At 44.1% G+C, this 20,777-nt stretch overlaps 1 protein-coding gene and 1 long non-coding RNA gene across 2 annotated transcripts; one reads left to right on the forward strand and one right to left on the reverse strand.

The window, feature by feature from the left end:
* Positions 1 to 629: 629 nt before the first annotated feature.
* lonp1 (lon peptidase 1, mitochondrial) lies at positions 630 to 19,847 on the reverse strand. Its single transcript, XM_060066844.1, has 21 exons — positions 19,240 to 19,847; positions 18,774 to 18,862; positions 18,321 to 18,440; positions 17,282 to 17,453; positions 15,104 to 15,217; positions 14,952 to 15,013; positions 14,371 to 14,500; positions 13,558 to 13,641; positions 13,318 to 13,386; positions 12,548 to 12,699; positions 12,234 to 12,372; positions 11,866 to 12,044; positions 11,355 to 11,442; positions 11,114 to 11,236; positions 8,037 to 8,153; positions 7,718 to 7,858; positions 2,466 to 2,631; positions 2,280 to 2,366; positions 2,009 to 2,136; positions 1,625 to 1,789; positions 630 to 1,058 (listed from the first exon to the last, which is right to left on the reverse strand). Exons 1-21 carry the CDS (start codon positions 19,777 to 19,779, stop codon positions 909 to 911), a joined length of 3,015 nt encoding a protein of 1,004 aa, XP_059922827.1. The 5' UTR covers positions 19,780 to 19,847; the 3' UTR covers positions 630 to 908.
* LOC132469057 (uncharacterized) lies at positions 6,217 to 7,057 on the forward strand. Its single transcript, XR_009528316.1, has 2 exons — positions 6,217 to 6,657; positions 6,866 to 7,057. It is a non-coding gene; the product is annotated as an uncharacterized LOC132469057 (long non-coding RNA).
* Positions 19,848 to 20,777: the final 930 nt, after the last annotated feature.

Here is a 20,777-nt window from a genome sequence, read left to right on the forward strand (position 1 = left end):
TGGGTGATTCTAAACTGGGTGGCAGAGCGTATGCCAGAATCTGATCTTTAAAAAAAACCGCTATTGTTTGCTCTGTTAATCAGTACATGAAGGCAATATTAGTGAATGGAGTTGATGGGCCTGACCTTATGACACTTGTTGGTCCTCAGGTTTGACCAGCTAAGAACTACTGACAAGGCACCTCCAGGTTCAAAACAAACCAAATAATTTGCAGTTTGCATTCAAAACTATTGGCTATTTAACTTTCTAAGAAATGTATTCAATAGATTAGCTTGAATCTGACAATTTACATGAACCATACAAACTCTAGTGAGTGCGGAAAAACCTGCTGTTTCATCTATAGTTTTTTTTTACCAAGAGACAAGGCATTGTCGCTTGGTATTCTCTCTTTTGCTATGGAATGTCCACGTTTTGCCAGATAAGACTAACCCTACACCTACCTTTCCCAGCATTCTCTGATTTGTTTGAGTTTGGGAACTTCAAGCTGTAAGCTGCTTTTGTTAGCAAAAGGGATAGTAAAAAGTCCTGAAATCAAATTCTGCCTTTTCCTATCCTCAAAGCTAAGGCCAGGGAGTTTGACCTTGTCTTCCCAAGGAGCTGCAGATATGCTATAGAATTAATTGAACAAATTCAGATTACATTTCACTTTAATTTATAAAAAAAACATCTTATATTAAACTATAAATGAATAATGTGTTGACGCATTATTTGAATTAATTGTTGACCAATTAGCATCCATTCATCTGGCTTAAGTCGCTTAGTCCATGTCAAAGGGTGTGTCTCATAAGGACAGGTAATAAGTGTCCAGGATACGGCCTGCACCCTTGTGTTGATAACGGAGTCCTTCAAATATTAAACAATTGGGAGACATTGCAGTGTGTGGTCCTTTCTTGGATGACAGGGTAACGCTATGCCTCTGGAAACACAATGGGGTAGATCTTGGAATAGTGGTCGACAAAGTGGACTTCCAGGCCTTGTGTAATATATTGAGGAAGGTCTGAGAAGTCCTTCTGGTTCTCTGCTGGTAGGATCATACATGTCACGCCTGCACGACGAGCCTAGAAGACATGAGATTTTTTTATTCATTAATAGGTAGTAAAATATTGTTACTTAAGGTTACTATATTTGCTATCTGTAGTTAAAACTTAAAGAGGACATATTATACCACAAGGTGTGAGTGTGATTAGCCCTTAAAAGCCTTAAGGTGATGATCGTTATTATGATGAGTCATCATTTTACTTCGGCCTATTGAATGATAGGATAGAGAGGTAATCAAATAAAACAACTTTGAATATAACCGACAAATGAAAAAAATAAGTTAAATCAGTTAAAAAAATAACTGAAAAATTGATGAAATTCATTTTCTTTCTACACTTAGACAATTCTTTCAATGCCGATGTTTTAGGTGAACTGGAAAGGCATCAACAAAATGTGTGCAGATGAATCCCCTTCTTTTCATTTCCCACATCTCTTCTCTTCCTAAATGTATAAGTGTAAGCTAAGGTTGGGGTGGTGTCTCGGTTCCTATCAGTGTCAGCCTGTGGACCCTCTTCAGACTAAATTCATTAATAAGAGGAAATAATTATAATGAATTTGCCCAAAGAAACATGATGACGATACTTACAGCAATAGTCTTCTCCTTAATTCCCCCTACTGGCAGAATCTTCCCTGTCAGGGACAATTCTCCAGTCATCGCTACGTTCTGACGCACTGATTGGTTGGTTGCTAGGGACAACAATGCTGTGACAATAGTGCAACCAGCACTTGGTCCATCTTTAGGGGTGGCACCCTGGAACCACAATAAAACATGGAATCAGTGATTACTTCATTGGCATCTGCCGGAAATCTAAGAACTATGTGACAATATAAATGATAACCTCAAGACACTACAAGAGAAACGAAAAACTTGAAAAACCAAGACATGACCTTTCTTTTTTTCTCCATTTTGGTAGATTGACATCATCACAAATGTTTCAGGATTCAATGGATATATATACTTTACGTATACCTCAGGAACATGCATGTGCAGATGAGAGTTGACCAGGAAGCTGTTCTGGGGATCCTGGGTCATGAGGAAGGATCTGGCAAAGGTTGATGCAATCTTAGCACTTTCCTTCATCACGTCGCCGAGCTGCCCTGCAGAGGTACAAGCAGCAATGCTTAGCGGAAAAATATGCCAGGCATTCAAATAAAAAACATCATGAACACAATACAAAATAGGAGGACTTCAATTTAGACATTTCTTGCTAGAACAAAGTGTAATAAAATCTGACACTGACCTGTGAGCTCCAGAGAGCCCTCCCCTTCTTTCAGCACCGGCTCACGAGGACGTCGCAACGACGTCTCAATAAATAACGTTGAACCACCTGGACAGAGCCGGTTACATGCAACACTTTAGAGATGTATCTAAACCTAGTTACTCCTGAGTGAATGCATCAGCCTGACGGTGCGTATGCAGGGCTTACCCATGGCGGTCCAGGCCAGTCCCATGACCACGCCAGGGGGCGTGACGTCATACATCCGGTCGACGGTGAACAGAGGTTTGCCGACATAGTCGTGCAGGTTGTCAGGCGTGATGGTGACGGCGTGGTCTTTACCACTCACGATCTGGAAGGCTACCTTGCGGAACACCTTGGAACAGAAGGAGGGATACATGCATTACCAAAATGGAAAGGTATGTATTTTATTAGCCAATATCTTCGAAACAAATCAAATCACTCATTTACACGAGTAGGGTGATTCTGTCATCGCAAACATTTGAATTAATAAATTAAGTGAACTGTGAACTGGCTCCAGCCCGGGGCCCCCGTCTGGAGCCAGGCCCAGACGGAGGGCTCGATGGCGAGCGCCTGGTGGCCGGGTTTGCCACGGAGCCCGGTCGGGCACAGCCCGAACAAACTACGTGGCACCCCCCCTCTCTTCATCCCATGGGCCCACCACCTGTGGGAAGACCCGTTGGGGTCGGGTGCGCAGCCACATGGGTGGCAGCGAAGGTCAGGGGTCTCGACGGACCAGACCCGGGCGGCAGAAGCTGGCTCTGGGGACGTGGAACGTCACCTCGCTGTGGGGAAAGGAACCGGAGCTTGTGAGGGAGGTGGAGCGCTATCAGTTAGATCTGGTGGGGCTTACCTCCACGCACAGTCTCAGCTCTGGTACCGTACTCCTGGATAAGGGTTGGACTCTATTCTTCTCCGGAGTTGCCAAGGGCGTGAGGCGCCGGGCGGGTGTGGGGATACTCATAAATCCCCGGCTGAGCGCCGCGGTGTTGGAGTTTACCCCGGTAGACGAGAGGGTCGCCTCCCTGCGCCTAAGGGTTGTAGGGGGGAAAACTCTGACTGTTGTTTGTGCGTATGCACCAAACAGCAGCTCAGAGTACTCGGCCTTCTTGGAGACCCTGAATGGAGTCCTGTATGGGGCTCCAGTAGGGGACTCCGTAGTTCTGCTGGGAGACTTCAACGCCCACGTGGGCAACGATGGAGACACCTGGAGAGGCGTGGTGGGGAGGAACGGCCTCCCTGATCTAAACCCGAGCGGTCGTTTGTTATTGGACTTCTGTGCTAGTCATGGATTATCCATAACAAACACCATGTTCGAACATAAGGGTGCTCATAAGTGTACCTGGTACCAGAGTACCCTAGGCCGAAGATCGATGATCGATTTCGTGATCGTGTCATCTGATCTGAGGCCGCATGTTTTGGACACTCGGGTAAAGAGAGGGGCTGAACTGTCAACCGACCACCATCTGGTTGTGAGTTGGATCAGGGAATGGGGGAAATTTCCGGATAGACCTGGTAAGCCCAAACGAGTAGTGCGGGTGAACTGGGAACGTCTGGAGGAGGCCCCCGTCCTAGGTATCTTCAACTCACACCTCCGGCGGAGCTTTTCTGGCATTCCTGTGGAGGTTGGGGGCATTGAGCCGGAGTGGGCGGTGTTCAAAGCCTCCATTGCTGAAGCTGCGGTGGCTAGCTGTGGCCTCAGGGTCTTAGGCTCCTCAAGGGGCGGTAACCCTCGGACACCGTGGTGGACTACGGTGGTCAGGGAAGCCGTCCGACTGAAGAAGGAGGCCTTCCGGGATATGATATCCTGGAGGACTCCTGACTCGGTTGCAGGGTACCGACAGGCTCGAAGGGCTGCAGCGGCTGCCGTGTCGGAGGCTAAGCAGCGGGTGTGGGAGAAGTTCGGAGAGGCCATGGAGAAGGACTTTCGGTCGGCACCAAAGTGTTTCTGGAAGACTATCCGGCACCTCAGGAGGGGGAAACGGGGAACCATCCAAGCTGTGTACAGTAAGGATGGGACTCTGTTGACCTCAACTGAGGAGGTCGTCGGACGTTGGAAGGAACACTTTGAGGAACTCCTGAATCCGAATAACACGCCCTCTATGTTGGAGGCAGAGCTCAAGGTTGATGGTGTTTCGTCGTCAATTTCCCTGGTGGAGGTCACTGAGGTAGTCAAACATCTCCGCAGTGGCAAAGCCCCAGGGATTGATGAGATCCAGCCAGAAATGCTAAAGGCTCTGGGTGTTGAGGGGCTGTCATGGTTGACACGCCTATTCAACATCGCGTGGGAGTCGGGTACAGTGCCAAAGGAGTGGCAAACCGGGGTGGTGGTTCCCCTGTTCAAAAAGGGGGACCAGAGAGTGTGTGCCAATTACCGGGGTATCACACTTCTCAGCCTCCCTGGTAAAGTCTACTCCAAGGTGCTGGAAAGGAGGGTTCGGCCGATCGTCGAACCTCAGATTGAAGAGGAACAATGCGGTTTTCGCCCCGGACGTGGAACTACGGACCAGCTCTTCACTCTCGCAAGGATCCTGGAGGGGGCCTGGGAGTATGCCCATCCGGTCTACATGTGTTTTGTGGATCTGTAGAAGGCGTATGACCGGGTCCCCCGGGAGAAACTGTGGGAGGTGCTGCGGGAGTATGGGGTAAGGGGGTCTATCCTCAGGGCCATCCAATCTTTGTACTCCCAAAGCGAGAGCTGTGTTCGTGTTCTCGGCAGCCAGTCAGTTTCGTTCTCAGTGGGTGCTGGTCTCCGCCAGGGCTGCGCCTTGTCACCAATCCTGTTTGTGATATACATGGACAGGATATCGAGGCGTAGTCGTGGTGGGGAGGGGTTGCAGTTCGGTGGTCTGAGGATCTCGTCACTGCTTTTTGCAGATGATGTGGTCCTCATTGGATCATCGGCCTGTGACCTTCAGCACTCACTGGATCGGCTGGCGGCCGAGTGTGAATCGGCTGGGATGAGGATCAGCACCGCTAAATCTGAGGCCATGACTCTTAGCAGGAAACCGGTGGATTGCTTACTCCGGGTAGGAAATGAGTCCTTAGCCCAAGTGAAGGAGTTCAAGTACCTCGGGGTCTTGTTCACGAGTGAGGGTACTATGGAGCGTGAGATTGGCCGGAGAATCGGAGCAGCGGGGGCGGTATTGCGTTCGCTTTACCGCACCGTTGTAACGAAAAGAGAGCTGAGCCGCAAGGCAAAGCTCTCGATCTACCAGTCGATCTTCGTTCCTATCCTCACCTATGGTCATGAGGGCTGGGTGATGACCGAAAGGACGAGATCGCGGGTACAAGCGGCCGAGATGAGTTTTCTCAGAAGGGTGGCTGGCGTCTCCCTTAGGGATAGGGTGAGAAGCTCAGCCATCCGTGAGGAACTCGGATTAGAGCCGCTGCTCCTTTACTTAGAAAGGAGTCAGCTGAGGTGGTTCGGGCATCTGGTAAGGATGCCCACTGGGCGCCTTCCTTGGGAGGTGTTTCAGGCACGTCCAGTGGGGAGGAGACCTCGGGGAAGACCCAGGACTAGGTGGAGAGATTATATCTCAACACTGGCCTGGGAACGCCTCGGGATCCCCCCGTCAGAGCTGGTCAATGTGGCCCGGGAAAGGGAAGTCTGGGGCCCCCTGCTTGAGCTGCTCCCCCCGCGACCCGACCCCGGATAAGCAGATGACGATGAGGATGATGAGGAGGATGAGTGAACTGTTACAATCCATTCATTTTATATTATCAATATCCATTAAAGGGATACTTCACCCATTCAGAACCGGCCTTCAACTATTATAAAATTGCTATTGCAATATAACAATTTATTTTTTTCCCCCTCAGTCCAACCAGTCTTCCCGTGGCCAAGCTTTCCTGATCTAATTTTCTCCTGAGATGACGTCAAATCGGGAGAACTTTGCTTGCCTGCTAGAAGGGCCGAGGACTACAAACATGTAATGTAAACACAATGTCCGCCATGTTTCTTCCCCGCGAGAATAAATTTGCAATGTGAAACAGCCGAAGTGGATTTTGAAAATCTATTGTTGGATTTGGACATTCAGGGCTATTAGTACGAGCCAGAATACAGCCAGGAAGAATTGACACAAATAGAGGAGGAGGCTGCTGCTGTGGCTGCAGCTGAACAAGCCTTGCCTGTTGACGAGGAGCGTGCCGGTTTGCTCTGTTCGCCTATAGACACTAACACAGAGTCCCTGGGCTGCAGCGAGTTTCAGCGATGCCAGTTTCTTCTAGAATAAATGGCTGAATCTGGCGAGGACGGGGCCATGTGTGTAACCTCTCACCCAGGCTTTACGCCTCATCTGAACAGTTGGGTATTGGATACATATTTCCAAGTGAACTGGAAACGCCAGCCAAAGCCCGCCGGGAGAAACAGACAGACAAAGTAAGTGTTTGTTGTTTTACTAACACATTGGCTACAATAGTTTTGAGTCCCTGGGAAGGGATTGTGACAATGTAGTTATCCGAAAGTAGCCGATCTTATTGGCAGAGCATAGGCTACGATACGTTAGCTTGAAGACCGTGTAATGCTGTATAGGCTACTCAAGGCATAATTTTTATTTTGCTTTGCTAATGTTCTCTTTCTTTCTTAGACAGTATCGGCTTCCTGTGTTGTCCAGGCCATCAGAGCTAATTACCCAGCACAAGATGGGCAGTACCGTGGCTACCAGGAGACAGTAGATGCTCAAGATGAGCTGTGACTATTTTGACTCCAGCAAACGCACCCTACACGTTTTATTTTTGCAAATAGTTCACATTCTTTCATGAATAAAACTTCAAATTCATGTTGGTTGTTGTGATTTGTTTACTAACCCAAGTGCCTTTATACTAAAGTAGGCCTACTGTATCAGTAGGCCTACTTTAGTAAACATAAGTAAGTAAATAACTATTTAGTAAACATAAGTAAACACTTATTTCAACTGGGGAGAAAAGGTTGAGTACAAATACTTGATATGCTGAGCTACTGTAATTAGCTAATGTTTTTATGCTGTACAGTAATATACAAATAATGCATTTAAAAGAACGAGGGCAGAAGTCTGAACTAGTCAACGTATCACAGGGATATGTTTACACAAAGTTTGCTCGCGCTAGGACCATGGGTCCTTCCCCCTCCCAACGGAAACAGGCGGGCGGTGCAGCGGGGGCAATGCACTGTGGTAGTTGGGAGGATTTCTTACTTTTGAGCTAGAGAGACACTTTCTGCCTTTTTTCTCAGGCTAGGATGAACCGATTTCATTTTTTTTTGCACATTTATAATATATAGAATTATTTACTTCATATAACCTTCATATCTCCACCGGTGAAGTATCCCTTTAAGATGCTATGATGAGAGGCATCATAAATAGAATACAGATCAAATCAATTGATCACTCAATCAGTAAATGTATTCTTGAATGTCTGGATCTCCTAAATTGGACATATATAATCTCCAAGTGGAGGGCTACCTTCTCCACTTGCTTCTGCAGGTTCCTCACACCAGACTCTCTGCAGTACTGTTTGATCAGAAGACTCAGTGCCTCTGGCGATATGGCGCCGCTCTCCTGAGTCAAGCCGGTAAGAGCACGCAGCTGGGGGACCAGGTAACGCTGTACACAATGGGAGTGAGGGGTTAGAAGAGGAGGAGAAAAAGGGGATTCAAAAGGATGATACTGTAACGATTAGCTTCATCAGTACAAAATATATGTTTTAACCCTCATTAGAGACAATATACCTCTTTATATTTAACCACACACACACACACACACACACACACAATGTTGCTACCTCAGCAATAGCCAATTTCTCTTCGGCCACATATCCGGACACGTTGATCATCTCCATCCTGTCTCTGAGAGGCTCTGGAATGGTGTCGAGGATGTTTGCTGTGCAGATGAACAGCACCTGATGGGAGCACACAGAGGAACCAGAGGAGGTGGCACATTATAGGGCTACTCCACACCTAGCCTTTACAGTGGTAAGAATAAGTTTATGCACCCCTGCTAAAGTTGACTAAAAATAGGAATAATAAATCACCTTTTGGAAATCGATCTTAATGCCTTGATTAAACAAATGAAGAAAAATCCGACCTTTTAGGCCACCAATTTTCTTTGTGAATGAATAATGTATTGTAAATAAATAAATGTTCTTCAATCAAATACAGGGTGCATAAGTATAGGAACCCCTATGTTAAATTCCCATAGAGGCAGGCAGATTTTTATTTTTAAAGGCCATTTATTTCATGGATCCAGGATAATATGCCTCCTGATAAAGTCACCCAGGCCTTTGGAATTAAAATAGCCCCACATCATCACATAGCCTTCACCATACCATACCTGCATTGAGAAATCATTAGGCTAACTGAAAATAACTATGCCAATCTCTAGGTACGGTGAAGGCTATGTGATGATGTGGGGCTATTTTAATTCCAAAGGCCTGGGTGACTTTATCAGGATGCATATTATCCTGGATCCATGAAATAAATGGCCTTTAAAAAAAAAAATCTGCCTGCCTCTATGGGAATTTGACATAGGGGTTCCTATACTTATGCACCCTGTATTTGATTGAAGAACATTTATTTATTTACAATACATTATTCATTCACAAAGAAAATTGGTGGCCTAAAAGGTTGGATTTTTCTTCATTTGTTTAATCAAGGCATTAAGATCGATTTCCAAAAGGTGATTTATTATTCCTATTTTTAGTCAACTTTAGCATGGGTGCATAAACTTATTCTTACCACTGTATAGAGTGGCGAAGTCACGCCCCTTCCGGTAGGGCTCATGGGACCTATGAGATCGAAAAATATGAATGGATGTCAATGGAGAGAAAATAATAATTTTCTGGTCCCGGTCTTTATATGCCCTGGATTACACATATGTTGTTTGTGGATTTAAAGGATAATTTTTCATGCAAAGAGTTCGACCGTTTATTGTGCAATTGTTCAGATAAAGGCTGTAGAGAAAACACAACGAGAAAGACTACACGGCTCGTATGTGACGTCACGCTCCCTGCGACTGGCGTGGAGAAGACCGACAATCTTCCCATCGGCATAACTGAAACTCTGCACGTGCCCCGACTTATAATGGTTTTCACCTCTTTCGATGCTTTTATCCTCCCCTTGGAAAAAGCGGTGAAGTGGGGCAGAGAGATCGCCATCTCTGTGCCGAGTTCCAAGGGCGGGTGTGGTGACGTATATCATATGCGTCGAGAGCAGCGAAGAGCTGTAGTTCACAAAGCGGCCTCACATAAAACCTAAAATTATCAAACTTCTTCACGAACATTTTTAGTTTTCTTTGCATGAAAAATTATCATTTAAATCCACAAACAACATATGTGTAATCCAGGGCATATAAAGACTGGGACCAGAAAATAATTATTTTCTCTCCATTGACACCCATTCATATTTTTCGATCTCATAGGTCTCATGAGCCCTACCGGAAGAGGCGTGACTTCGCCACTCTATATCCTTTCTCCTAGCATTAGCAGTCTATTTGGCTGTTGGTTCTGTATGACCTAAACCAGGTGTCAGCAACCTGCGACTAGGAGCCAAATGAGGCTGTTCCACCCCTCTGCATTTGATTCAATGGGAGAGAGGAGGAAAGTCCTCCTCTGAGTGGGTGTGACTAGCTGGGATCTGGATCGCCCCAACGTCTTTTCACGAATAGGCTGGAGCCCTGGCAGCGCTATGAACCAATAAGCAGGAGCCCTGGCTGTGGAGCAGCCTGGAGGGAGGGGTTATCTCCTCAAGTCTAGGCTACGAGAACCTTAATAGGTCCATGACGAGAACCAACGAATCCGCTCAGTCGTATGCCTCTTTTCTACCGAGCGGTGCGCTACTGTTCGTTGCGGTACAGTGCGACTGTTAGCTTATATTGGCGTTTCGGCCGAGAAGTAGGGTTCGGTGCGGCTTGGTTCGCTTATATAGGCATTTCCACCGCCAAAAGTTGGGCAAGGTCCTGAAATTAAACACTCTGAGCCTACATATTTTTCGACACTCCTCCGTTGGGTTACCAAACCGTCGAAAAGGCTGGCGAAAACGTGGAGCTACACACGCCGTTATTCTGAAATCAATTAAAAAAATATCCTGTTTGGTATGACTGATCGGTCACTGATCTTTGCAACACAAACAGCAAGGAGGATTGACTTGATCTATAAATGAAGTCCCTCAATCTTAATTGGCTTAACACCATGACCAACATTCTGAAAAAACCATTAACATCTACATTTGCCTCAAACAATGTGATGCTTACAGCCCATGTAAATATTCCCTGCTATTTTGTAGTTCAGCAAAACACCCTGAAACAACTTGAGTCTCAAGTACTTATGCCACCATACTAACAGTGCAAGCAGGCCAATGGCAACCAAGCGCGCCGCCCTTCCTCCCTCACTTTAAAAACTACCAGCCGCCACTGATAACTATAGATAAAAATGTAGTTGCTGTGTTATCTTCATTTTAGGGGGCGAATAGGCGAATGTTGTGGTTTTTATTTGAGATTTTATTTGCTGCGGCTCTTTTGATGGTGAAGATTGCCAACCCCTGACCTAAGCCTATTCTGAAATAAAATACTGTAAAAAGAATTTGCTCAGCTGCAGTCAAATATATTGTGCACTGATTCTCTCTGTCTAGATATCCCATTCTAGTCTTAAAGGGAACCTATTATACCACCAGGTGTGAGTGTTATTAGCCCTGTGATTAGCCTTATAAGGGCTAATCACACGGTGGTATAATATGTCCCCTTTAAGTTTTAACTACAGATAGCAACTACACATAAACGTGGTAGTGTGTTATTCACCTTAATGAGTGGGTGTTAAATGGACTTCTTCAATTGACATTCACATACACACATACTCTTAGTCATCACCTTTGACAGGTCCACAGGAACATCCAGATAATGGTCAAGGAAGTTTGCATTCTGCTCAGGGTCCAGAAGCTCTAGCAAGGCTGAGGATGGGTCCCCTTGGTAGCCCCTCCCCATCTTATCTACCTAGTTGAACAAATTACATAAAATCAACATCAGCATCACCAACAAGATACACACCAATGACCAATCCTTTTCAATGTACAGTTCACATCCTACACAATATTGTCTGTAAAAGCCTGACCTCGTCTATAAGCACCAGTGGGTTTTCAGTCTTGGTTTTCTTCAGGCACTGGATGATCTTTCCTGGCATCGCTCCAACATACGTCCGTCTGAAACAGCAATGAGCATGCACACAGGGGCATTTCAAAGTTAAGACTAATGGATGATACATCTATACATAATATCTTTACGATGTTGACACAAAGATTTGGAATTGGTCTCACTGATTTCAAGGCACCATGAAATCATAAACAAACTCATTCCGAAGCAAAACAGGTAATAATCACAAAAAAAAACTGTTGCAACAAATCTTAAAACCAGACTTTGATGAATGGCAAATACATTAGTATCATTGTCTATAAATTGAAAATTTACTTTTTATAAAAAGGGTCAGCATTGAAAAGCAATTAATTAGGATACTCATGCAACACCTACATTCATAATAAGAGTTGTGAGCATCACCTCTGTTTGTCCCACGATGACGCCTCTATGAAGAGGGTCAATACAGGAGTGAATACGGCATGTTGTGTTACCTGTGGCCCTTAATCTCAGCAACGTCAGTCATGCCGCCAACACTGAACCGGAAGTACTCTCTGTTGAGGGCTCGAGCAATGGAGCGAGCGATGGAGGTCTTCCCTACTCCTGGAGGGCCATAGAAGCATAATATCTTTCCCTGGGTAGTTCCCCGGAGCTGGCTGACTGCTATGAACTCCTACCCACCGCAGGTACAAGAGGTCAAGAGATAGAGAGGAGGTTAGAAGATCGCAATATGAAAGTCATTGAATCATATACATATATGCTTAATTAATTTATTTTGGGGTTAACATCAGTAATATGTTTCCATGCAGAGAGACACCCTGTTTATTTATATGGTTAGGCGTAAATGCATGCATTTTCTAACCAAAATGCGTTTTTTGACATCATCCATCCCGTAGTGGTCCTCTTCCAGAACTTCATTAGCCCGATCGAGTGCTAGATTCTCCTCGCTGTTGGTTCCCCAGGGCATGTTGGTCAGCCAGTCCAGATAGTTACGGGTCACACTGGAACACAAACCTTCTTTTATCACTGTCCTATTTTATTAGACACCGTTATAACCCTTTTGTTAAGTTGATAACATGGAGTTAGGCACAGAACAGAGCCCATTTGTTAACCAAACCTCAGTGACGATAAGTGTGATTGGCAATAACACATACCCTGCTAAATGATATACTTTACTTGAACTCTGAAGAGTGGTTGTCCAAAAGTCCGAGTTTATTGAGTTCTTCGTCAATGACAACCATGATGTGTGGAGGGACTACTCTGTCTTTAAGTCTCTCCCTGAACTTCTCCTCGATGGCATCTTTATCCTCCTTCTCTAAACCAAGCTCCTGAAAGGCAGAATTCATTCATCAAACATATTACAAATTAATCCTGAGTACAACTTTTGTGAGATGAAATTAAATGAATTGTAGACCAGTGCATGCCTAGAGCAAACCTGAGGGAAAGAGCGGATGGGCGCAATTACCGGTTCTCACAAGATCATTATTGTTTTCTACAAACATGGTGCCTATGTTTGTAAAAACTATTACTCAAATGGTCTATCAATCAAATAAAATCCCAGCCCTTCTGGGTTCCTAGAACTGTATTCTGCCACACAGGACGACCTCTAATTTTTTCTGATGTGTGTACTAGACTGTTTTAAATATATGTATACATGGAAAGTTCAAATCATGGTGATGCCATTTGATCGCCCAGTCCTTGGGTTTTCCTTTACTATGTTTGCCTCAGTTTGAGGTTTTAACCATTTCAACACTTCAAAGTTATCCAATGACACCTAGGAGTAGGAGCATGCTACTTTCAACCGCATGTTGACAATAAAGCTTTTTGAATCTTGAATCTGGAATTTCTAGAATGTAGAGCCACGGTCACATTTTACATGGTCTGATTGCTTGTTAATGCGCTACCACATGTTGAGCACAAGTATCTTATTCTGACCTTTCACCAACCTTCTTAATAATCTTGAGCTGCTCCTGTAACAGATATTTCCTGTGGGTTTGTTTGATCTTCTCTTCTACCTGAAAACATGAAGAAAGTCTGTTGAGCACATTATAACAATGATAATTGTTCTAAAATAATGAATCGATCATAACAATAAAATATGAAGAAAAAAGATCATAACCAAAAATATAAATGAATATAACAATGTATCAATAACTGATTTCTGTGTGTGTGATAGGCAAGCTGACCTCTCTCCCCAGTCGCTGCTGCAGTTTACTGAGCTCGTATTCCTTCTTCAGCAGAGACAGAGCCTTGTACAACCGCTTAGGGATCTGGACATAAGGACATACAACCATCAACATTATTGTAGACTTTAGACTTTAGATTAATATCTGATGGCAGACTAGCTCATATCTGGGTAAACGGGGGGGGGGGGGGGGGGGATCATTTATCAGGGACTTTTTCGTAATTTATGACTCTACTGTTGACTCTAACAGCAGAGTCAAAACAGCCTAAAGTTTCACGAACCACTATTAAACAAGAACTAGCGGAGTTTCTGGGGGATAGGACGTTCTTCGCAGTTTTTCTTCATCCTGTGTATCAACTGAACAGCACACAGTGATGGCGTCACATGCTCCGTTACAGTGATTGGCTGAGGGACTCGTCAGTCAAGGCAAATACTCTCGCCCGCTGAGATCAATGTGAGGTCAAGACAGATCCGTGTAATGAAACAGAATGTGATACGTAGCCTGGATCAATCTCCAGGCTCAATTCATTGTATTTAGCTTTATATTTGTTTCGACCATCACGTTGCTGCAGGCTGGGACTGATTGGCTATTAAGAGCCAAAACAAACTCGGCCAGCATTATTTAACCTCCATTGTAATTGCCCTCAGAAATTGTAAATGAGTTTCCACACTAATAAACATTTGTGAAGTGGCCTAGCGGTGTCAGGCTGCCATTGTCAAGCATCAGAGGGGAATTCTGAATATCATGGATAGAGGCATTTAAAAAACAGTGGAATGAATTGGAGGGATGATGAAACTGTCGTATGTGTTTTACATTAGTCTCCTCCAGAATATCCTGCAGTTCGCTCGACTCCGCCCCGGTCAGCGCGGCACCCATGTCACTGAGGTAGATAGGGTTATCAACCACTCTCTGGCCTGCTTGCATCATCTGGAGGACTGACTCCCTAACAGGGAATCAAGTGAAGTAGCATAAGTATTAAGGACCCTTGAGACCAGCATGCATGCTATACCTACACAAACATGAAATTTTATCAGGTACATTCAATTGATTGTAGCCAAGTTACTCTGTCTCCTAGACAAAGACCAACGTAGCATGTTTTGCATCACCTTTGTCTCTGAATGCTTTCTGGATATTGATGAAGTTAAACCCTTTGACCCGTCTGACCTTATATCCTGACCTAGAATAGCTACTTTCAGGGCAGAACTACTTAATTACAAAAAAATTGGTAACCATACTAAAATCATTTGTAATACTTTCACACTTAATGTGTGATTAATTAATGTGTTATTAATAGTGTGATTTTCTAAAAAATTTAAATGCCTATACTTGCCAAAACAACTGTCATACAACAAACAAGTCATTGCTTGGCTGTTTGACTGAATGAAGAAGCTCACCTATACAGAGGGTTTAGAGCAATAATGTCACGGATGGTCTTCACAATTTCGGCTGTCAATGCCTGGAAGAGATAGACACAAACTCGTCTTTACAAGAATGACCCAACCTAGAATATTATGCTACTCAACAGTGTGTATGCCTTTCAACATACCTTGACCTCCTCTGTGACAGTGAACTGGTCGTGATTAATGTTCTCCACCTCCACCATGAGAATGTCCAACGAGGGCACAGCCTCTACAACGGGGGTCATGTCTGTATCAGAGATCTAAGAGAATCAACAACCCCCATTCCGCAGATTGACCAAGAAAAAAAATGTTTTAGTTATTTTCAGGAGGTTGGTGGGTTAGCCATTAATACATTTATACACAGTATAGGTATTGCTCCCCTGGACAATCATGAAAGTCCCTTTTCTTCTTTCTACATTATCATAAAATTGTTTCTACTCAAAACAGAATTGTTCAAGATCCCATATCTTACTTTTTGGGGTTAATAATTGTATTTGGGGGTACTACTAGAATGGGGTTAAATGCCAATTTCAGCGTCTTCCTAGAAACGGTCTGATTTGTCTCGCGAGTAGCCCAGTCTGGTGTGATTGGTTAGCACATCAACTCTGTAGCGATTGGTCGAACGATTTACCCGTGCGTCGGCAAACTAACATCAAGTTGTAAACGTTGCAGGTAGCCGGCAGGCGCGACTTCTGCACTTCAGCACCGCCCACTGCACTGACATCACACTATTACAGAAGTATCTGTTTTACGCAATTAAATGGACTCTCTCTCAGTGGTCAATTCAGCAGAGTGATGCCCTTGCATTCAATCTTTATCTCTCTTAACCACACATATATACATAAGCTGATCCATCTCTCTCCTGGTGTAAATACCTTAAAGGTTGGGTATGGGATTTGCGAAACGCCCCAGATTTTGAAAATACACAACTGAAATGGTCCTACCCCCTCTCCTTCAACGCTGACTCTGACTCCACCCATTCCAAGTACCTGGACGCGCAATCATGCACGAGCGCGAACACAGATGCGCGAGAGCGAGCCAGGCTAGCGTAGGTTTTCGTACGACCGTTTGATTGACGTACTTACTGTCCAATGCAACTCGGTGGCTCTGGAAATCATTGGCTGGAGTTTTTCGAGCCCTGCCCGTTCCACAGATGATTGACTTGTTTAATTTTCATGTCAGTACTTCTAACTCAGCGGCTGTAAGTGGGTTATGAAGCTTCTGAGGAAGCTTCAGCTTGTTCAGAATGCTGCTGCTAGAGTTCTAACAAAGACCAAAAAATTTGATCATATTACACCAATTCTGAAATCGTTACATTGGCTTCCTGTAGGTCAGAGAATTGATTTTAAAATCATGTTGCTTACCTATAAATCCCTACATGGTTTAGGCCCAAAATATTTAACTGATATGCTTCCGCTACATCAGCCTTTTAGACCACTAAGAAGCTCTGAGACCAATCTGTTAATTATCCCCAGAGTAAACACAAAACATGGGAAAGCAGGATTTAGTTACTACGCAACAAATAGCTGGAATAAACTCCCAGAGAATTTAAGCAATAGTATCTGTCTGCGTCCTGCAAGACGGAGGCGTAACTTGCAGTAGGAGGCGTAACTTGTACTAGGAGGCGTAACTTGTTCTTTTCTAAATCTATTTTCTATTTTCGCGGTAAACAAAAAGCGTTGTAAATCACGGTTCACACGAGATCTTCATTGAAGTCGGGTCTTCCGATATTCATGACGGTAAGTAAATTTAAGGCCTAATATTTGAGGTCCGAGTTGCGGTCATTTATGTACCTGCGCACCACTGCTACATACAGATCACTTCCGCGATTTAGAAAAGTACTAGACACGCCTCCGACTACAAGTTACGCCTCCGACTACATGTTACGCCTCCTAGTGCAAGTTACGCCTCCTCCGACTACAAGTTACGCCTCCTACTACAAGTTACGCCTCCGTCTTGCAGGACGCAGACAGACCCAACTCGATTTAAGACTTGCCCCAACTCTGAGCACCTTTAAAACAAGACTGAAGACTTTTATGTTTGCTATAGCTTTCTGCTAAATCTTTTCTATTCTATTTCTATTCTATTCTTCTATTTTTTGCATATGTTTTTCTTTTACTTACCTATTATTTAATTTAATTGTATGACAATGTTTATATGTGAAGCACTTTGAGTCTGCCTTGTGTATGAAAAGTGCTATATAAATAAAGTTGCCTTGCCTTGCCTTATGATAAGGATTTCAAGTAATTTTGCAAAAATGGCCAAAAAAGCGAATTCCATACCCAACCTTTAAACAAATAAAGGTATTAAATCTTTTCCCCCACCTTAGCCTCCAGATGTTCTGCAGCGGCTCCAGCGGGGTCCTTGCGACTCCGTTTTGGTTTGCGTTTCAGCATGGTTTTGGGCGCTGATTCACTGTCTGCATCCGACTCGGATGATGGAAATGATGCGACAGGCTCGTCGGGCTCCACGTCTAGCTCTTTTGTGATACGGATCCTGCCAGAGAAGAGTGAGAGAAAATAACAAGTCACCATAGTGATAATAACAACGGTTGGAATATCCAAACAATATCTAACTCTAACTTTAGCAAACAATAAACATGTGCAAGCATGGTCATAACCATGAAATACTCCAAAGTCGGATCTTATGATCTTCTATGGCTATATTCCCGCTGTGCGTGTATGGTACAGTAAAAGTAGCAGTCATTCATATGGATCAGCCTGTCATATGGTGACAGGCTGCATATATTCACCAGAGGTGGGCGAATTGTCTATTCATATTCTGCAGTGAACCTAAGACACACATCAAACCAACACACATTTCTACAATCAAGAACAAGGTTTTCAACAGCAATAAATAAGCTATGGATCTCAGACAGATCTTGCTCCAAAACTTCTAGAACACAGTGGGGTAATCCAAAGGACCCCAAAGACTCAACTCCATTGAACCCACACAGGCTAGTGGCATACATCTTTGACCTGCAAGCTACTCAACATGATGAAACATCCTGGCTGCTTTACAAAGCTGTCGGAGGCTAAGTGGCCCTAGTTGTAGGTGGTCGAATGACAACCCATACCTTTTTGGCATTTATTTACCAACAAAGGAAGCCTCATGGAATTATCCAACTTTTACTTAGCTGGTAATTTATCTACAATATATTGGTACCAGAAAATCAGATAACATATTTTCCATATACAGGGGGATGGAAATATTGGCAAATTCTACCTATTTTAGGCATTCCTTTTGTGCGGACAGTAGTGATATCATAACATAATGGTTTCATTCGATAACATTTAGTATATAAATGCTACCACAAGTAGCAATAATGAACCATTTAAAACACACGTGATGGGAAAGTCCTACCTGCGATGTCCCATAACAATCATTCTCAATTTGTCGCCCAGATCCTGCATCTCATGTATCTGAACAAATGTCCCAGTTGAGTATATAGCATCCAGAGAAGTCACCACATCTGATTGATTACTGGAAAGAAACAGACACACACATACATTTGATGGGATAGTGGTAAGGTGAAAAATGCCACCAACATTTTAAATAAAAAAGTGCAAGGTGGTTTTAGGCACGGATTTCCTACTTTGCTTATCAAGTCAGCAACTTTTGTACTTCACAACACTAGTTTCAGCACTTGGTGATGCAATCTTGCCTCAAGCCTTTTAGAACAGAAGCTTTAACCACTTGCGGTTGCATGCAAGGAATGTCCAATGCTCTATGGTTATGGTTACATAAATGATGACTATATCATTTATTTAATGATAAAAAATACTGGTAAACATTTAACAATATTTAAGCCCCTACTTATCGTCTCTCTTTAGAAAGACTCCAACATATGGCTGAGCAAGTCGAACTTTCCTCTTCAACAGCTCCATCAACGCAGTGTTCTTCACCTAGCAGAAGGAGAGTAATATTATTAACCCAGCAGAAAGAAAAATGTATGGATATTTACAAAGATAAACAACAGGACTCCGTGATTTCCTTCAGATTTTTTCCAGCAGCTTTGCTGAGGTGTGAGGTTTACTCCGGTGTAGATGCTTCATGCACGGTGCTGATATGCGCAGAGGTTTCAGTGTGATCAGGGAAACCAGGAGAGCACTGGTGAATGCATTCCAACTGAAGTAGTAGCAGATTTGACTGATTCTCATGCTACTGAAGTGTTATAACAGAACCAAATAGCATTATAAATAAATATCAAATTTTACATATAGGGTTAGTTAGGCTGTCCCTCAAGCTGTATCATTGCACAACTACGGAAGGCCATTCCTACCTCGATGATTTTGATGAATCGAGGAAACACAGGATTCCTGCTGACAGCGATCAGGGGAACATGAGGAAACACATCCGGCACCATCATCGGTGTGAGAGCTGTCATTTGTGGCTCATTGTAGGGCATGCTCCCATCTCCCCCGGATTCCTCTCCACCAGACCCAGAGCTCTCTCCGCCATTGTCTCCGGAGAAAGCTGACCCACTGCCCCGGCTCCCATAAGCCCTGTTGGGGATGATGTGTGGATATCCACGGGGAAAGACGCCCTCCCCCCCGCTAAAAGCACCACAAACACGAACCCGACGGCCCGGTCCTGTCATTGACATGTTGAACCGAATGTTACCGACGCAATCGTTGAGTAACGTCCTCTTCGCGGTTCCCGACATAGCACAACTACTTCTGTCAACCCGTCGGTACGTTGATGTTGAATGTCTCAGTTTGGAGACAGTGTTAAAAGTTCGGTACATGTTCGGCCAGTTGAGGAGAAGGGAGTTCTTGTGCAACTGTCTGTAAGAGCCCAACATTCTCATGCAGGCGGCCATGTTGCGATAGAGGATGATGCACCTGGAGGCGCGACACACGATTCTGACGCAAGGGCAGACTCGCCGCGCGGTTTGATGACGGCATGATGTCTGGCCCAATGGCTGCGACCATAGACATCATTATAGGTAGACGCCCCCTTCGGCCTTGGACGGACGGCATAAATCGTCGGCGCCATCTTGGTACGGGAGTTATTTCGTCTTCGGAGTGAAGATGCCTACTTCATGCGCCGCTTGGGGGTGCACCACCGTCAGGACGATTCAAACAAGATCGCAAGGAATTACCTTTCACTAGTAAGACTAAACAATTGTTTCTATTTGTAATTGTAAAATTCAGTCATGTCACGTAGATCATGTGTTATGTTGAGAGCTAAGAGCTGTTGAGACAGCTAAGTTGCCACCAGAATCAGACTATAGCTAGTCTAACGTGAAATGGACATGGTGAGCAAAGCCTTATTCTATCGTTCGTCAACAGGAGATAATATTGTCAAGAAATATAGGATATATACAGTATATATATATATATATAATCTACCACTACTTGCTTGTGAGTAATTACAATGTATGTATAATGTAATTATATAGCATTTATGGTCGCAACGGAAAGCTGCGTTTCGGCTGAGCGACTGGCCTTAATTTCTCTCTGTGATGTATTTAAAAAAGAGACTGGAATAAAACAAAAAAAGGCTCAAAACATGCCACTGTATATGTAATGGTTCTACAATATATGAAGGTGTCACGTAATGAATGAAACTACGGAAAAAATGTCACGATACCCTACATGTACCTGTGAGATGCACCTGCAGTCAGTCGCCGGCCGAAATTGACGTTTTAAACGTTATTTCTATTTAAATGTTTTTTTTTTTTTAAAGATACATCTGTATTATGAATCTGACTGACTGGCTAGCTAACCTTTCTCGCAATTTTAAGGTTTCCCAAAGAGAAGCAGTTGAGGAGACAGTGGTAAGTGGCTGCACCCAGGCTCGGACTGGTAATCTGTG

Source organism: Gadus macrocephalus, chromosome 12 (assembly GCF_031168955.1).
Source record: "Gadus macrocephalus chromosome 12, ASM3116895v1".
NCBI classification, from domain to species: Eukaryota; Metazoa; Chordata; class Actinopteri; order Gadiformes; family Gadidae; genus Gadus; species Gadus macrocephalus.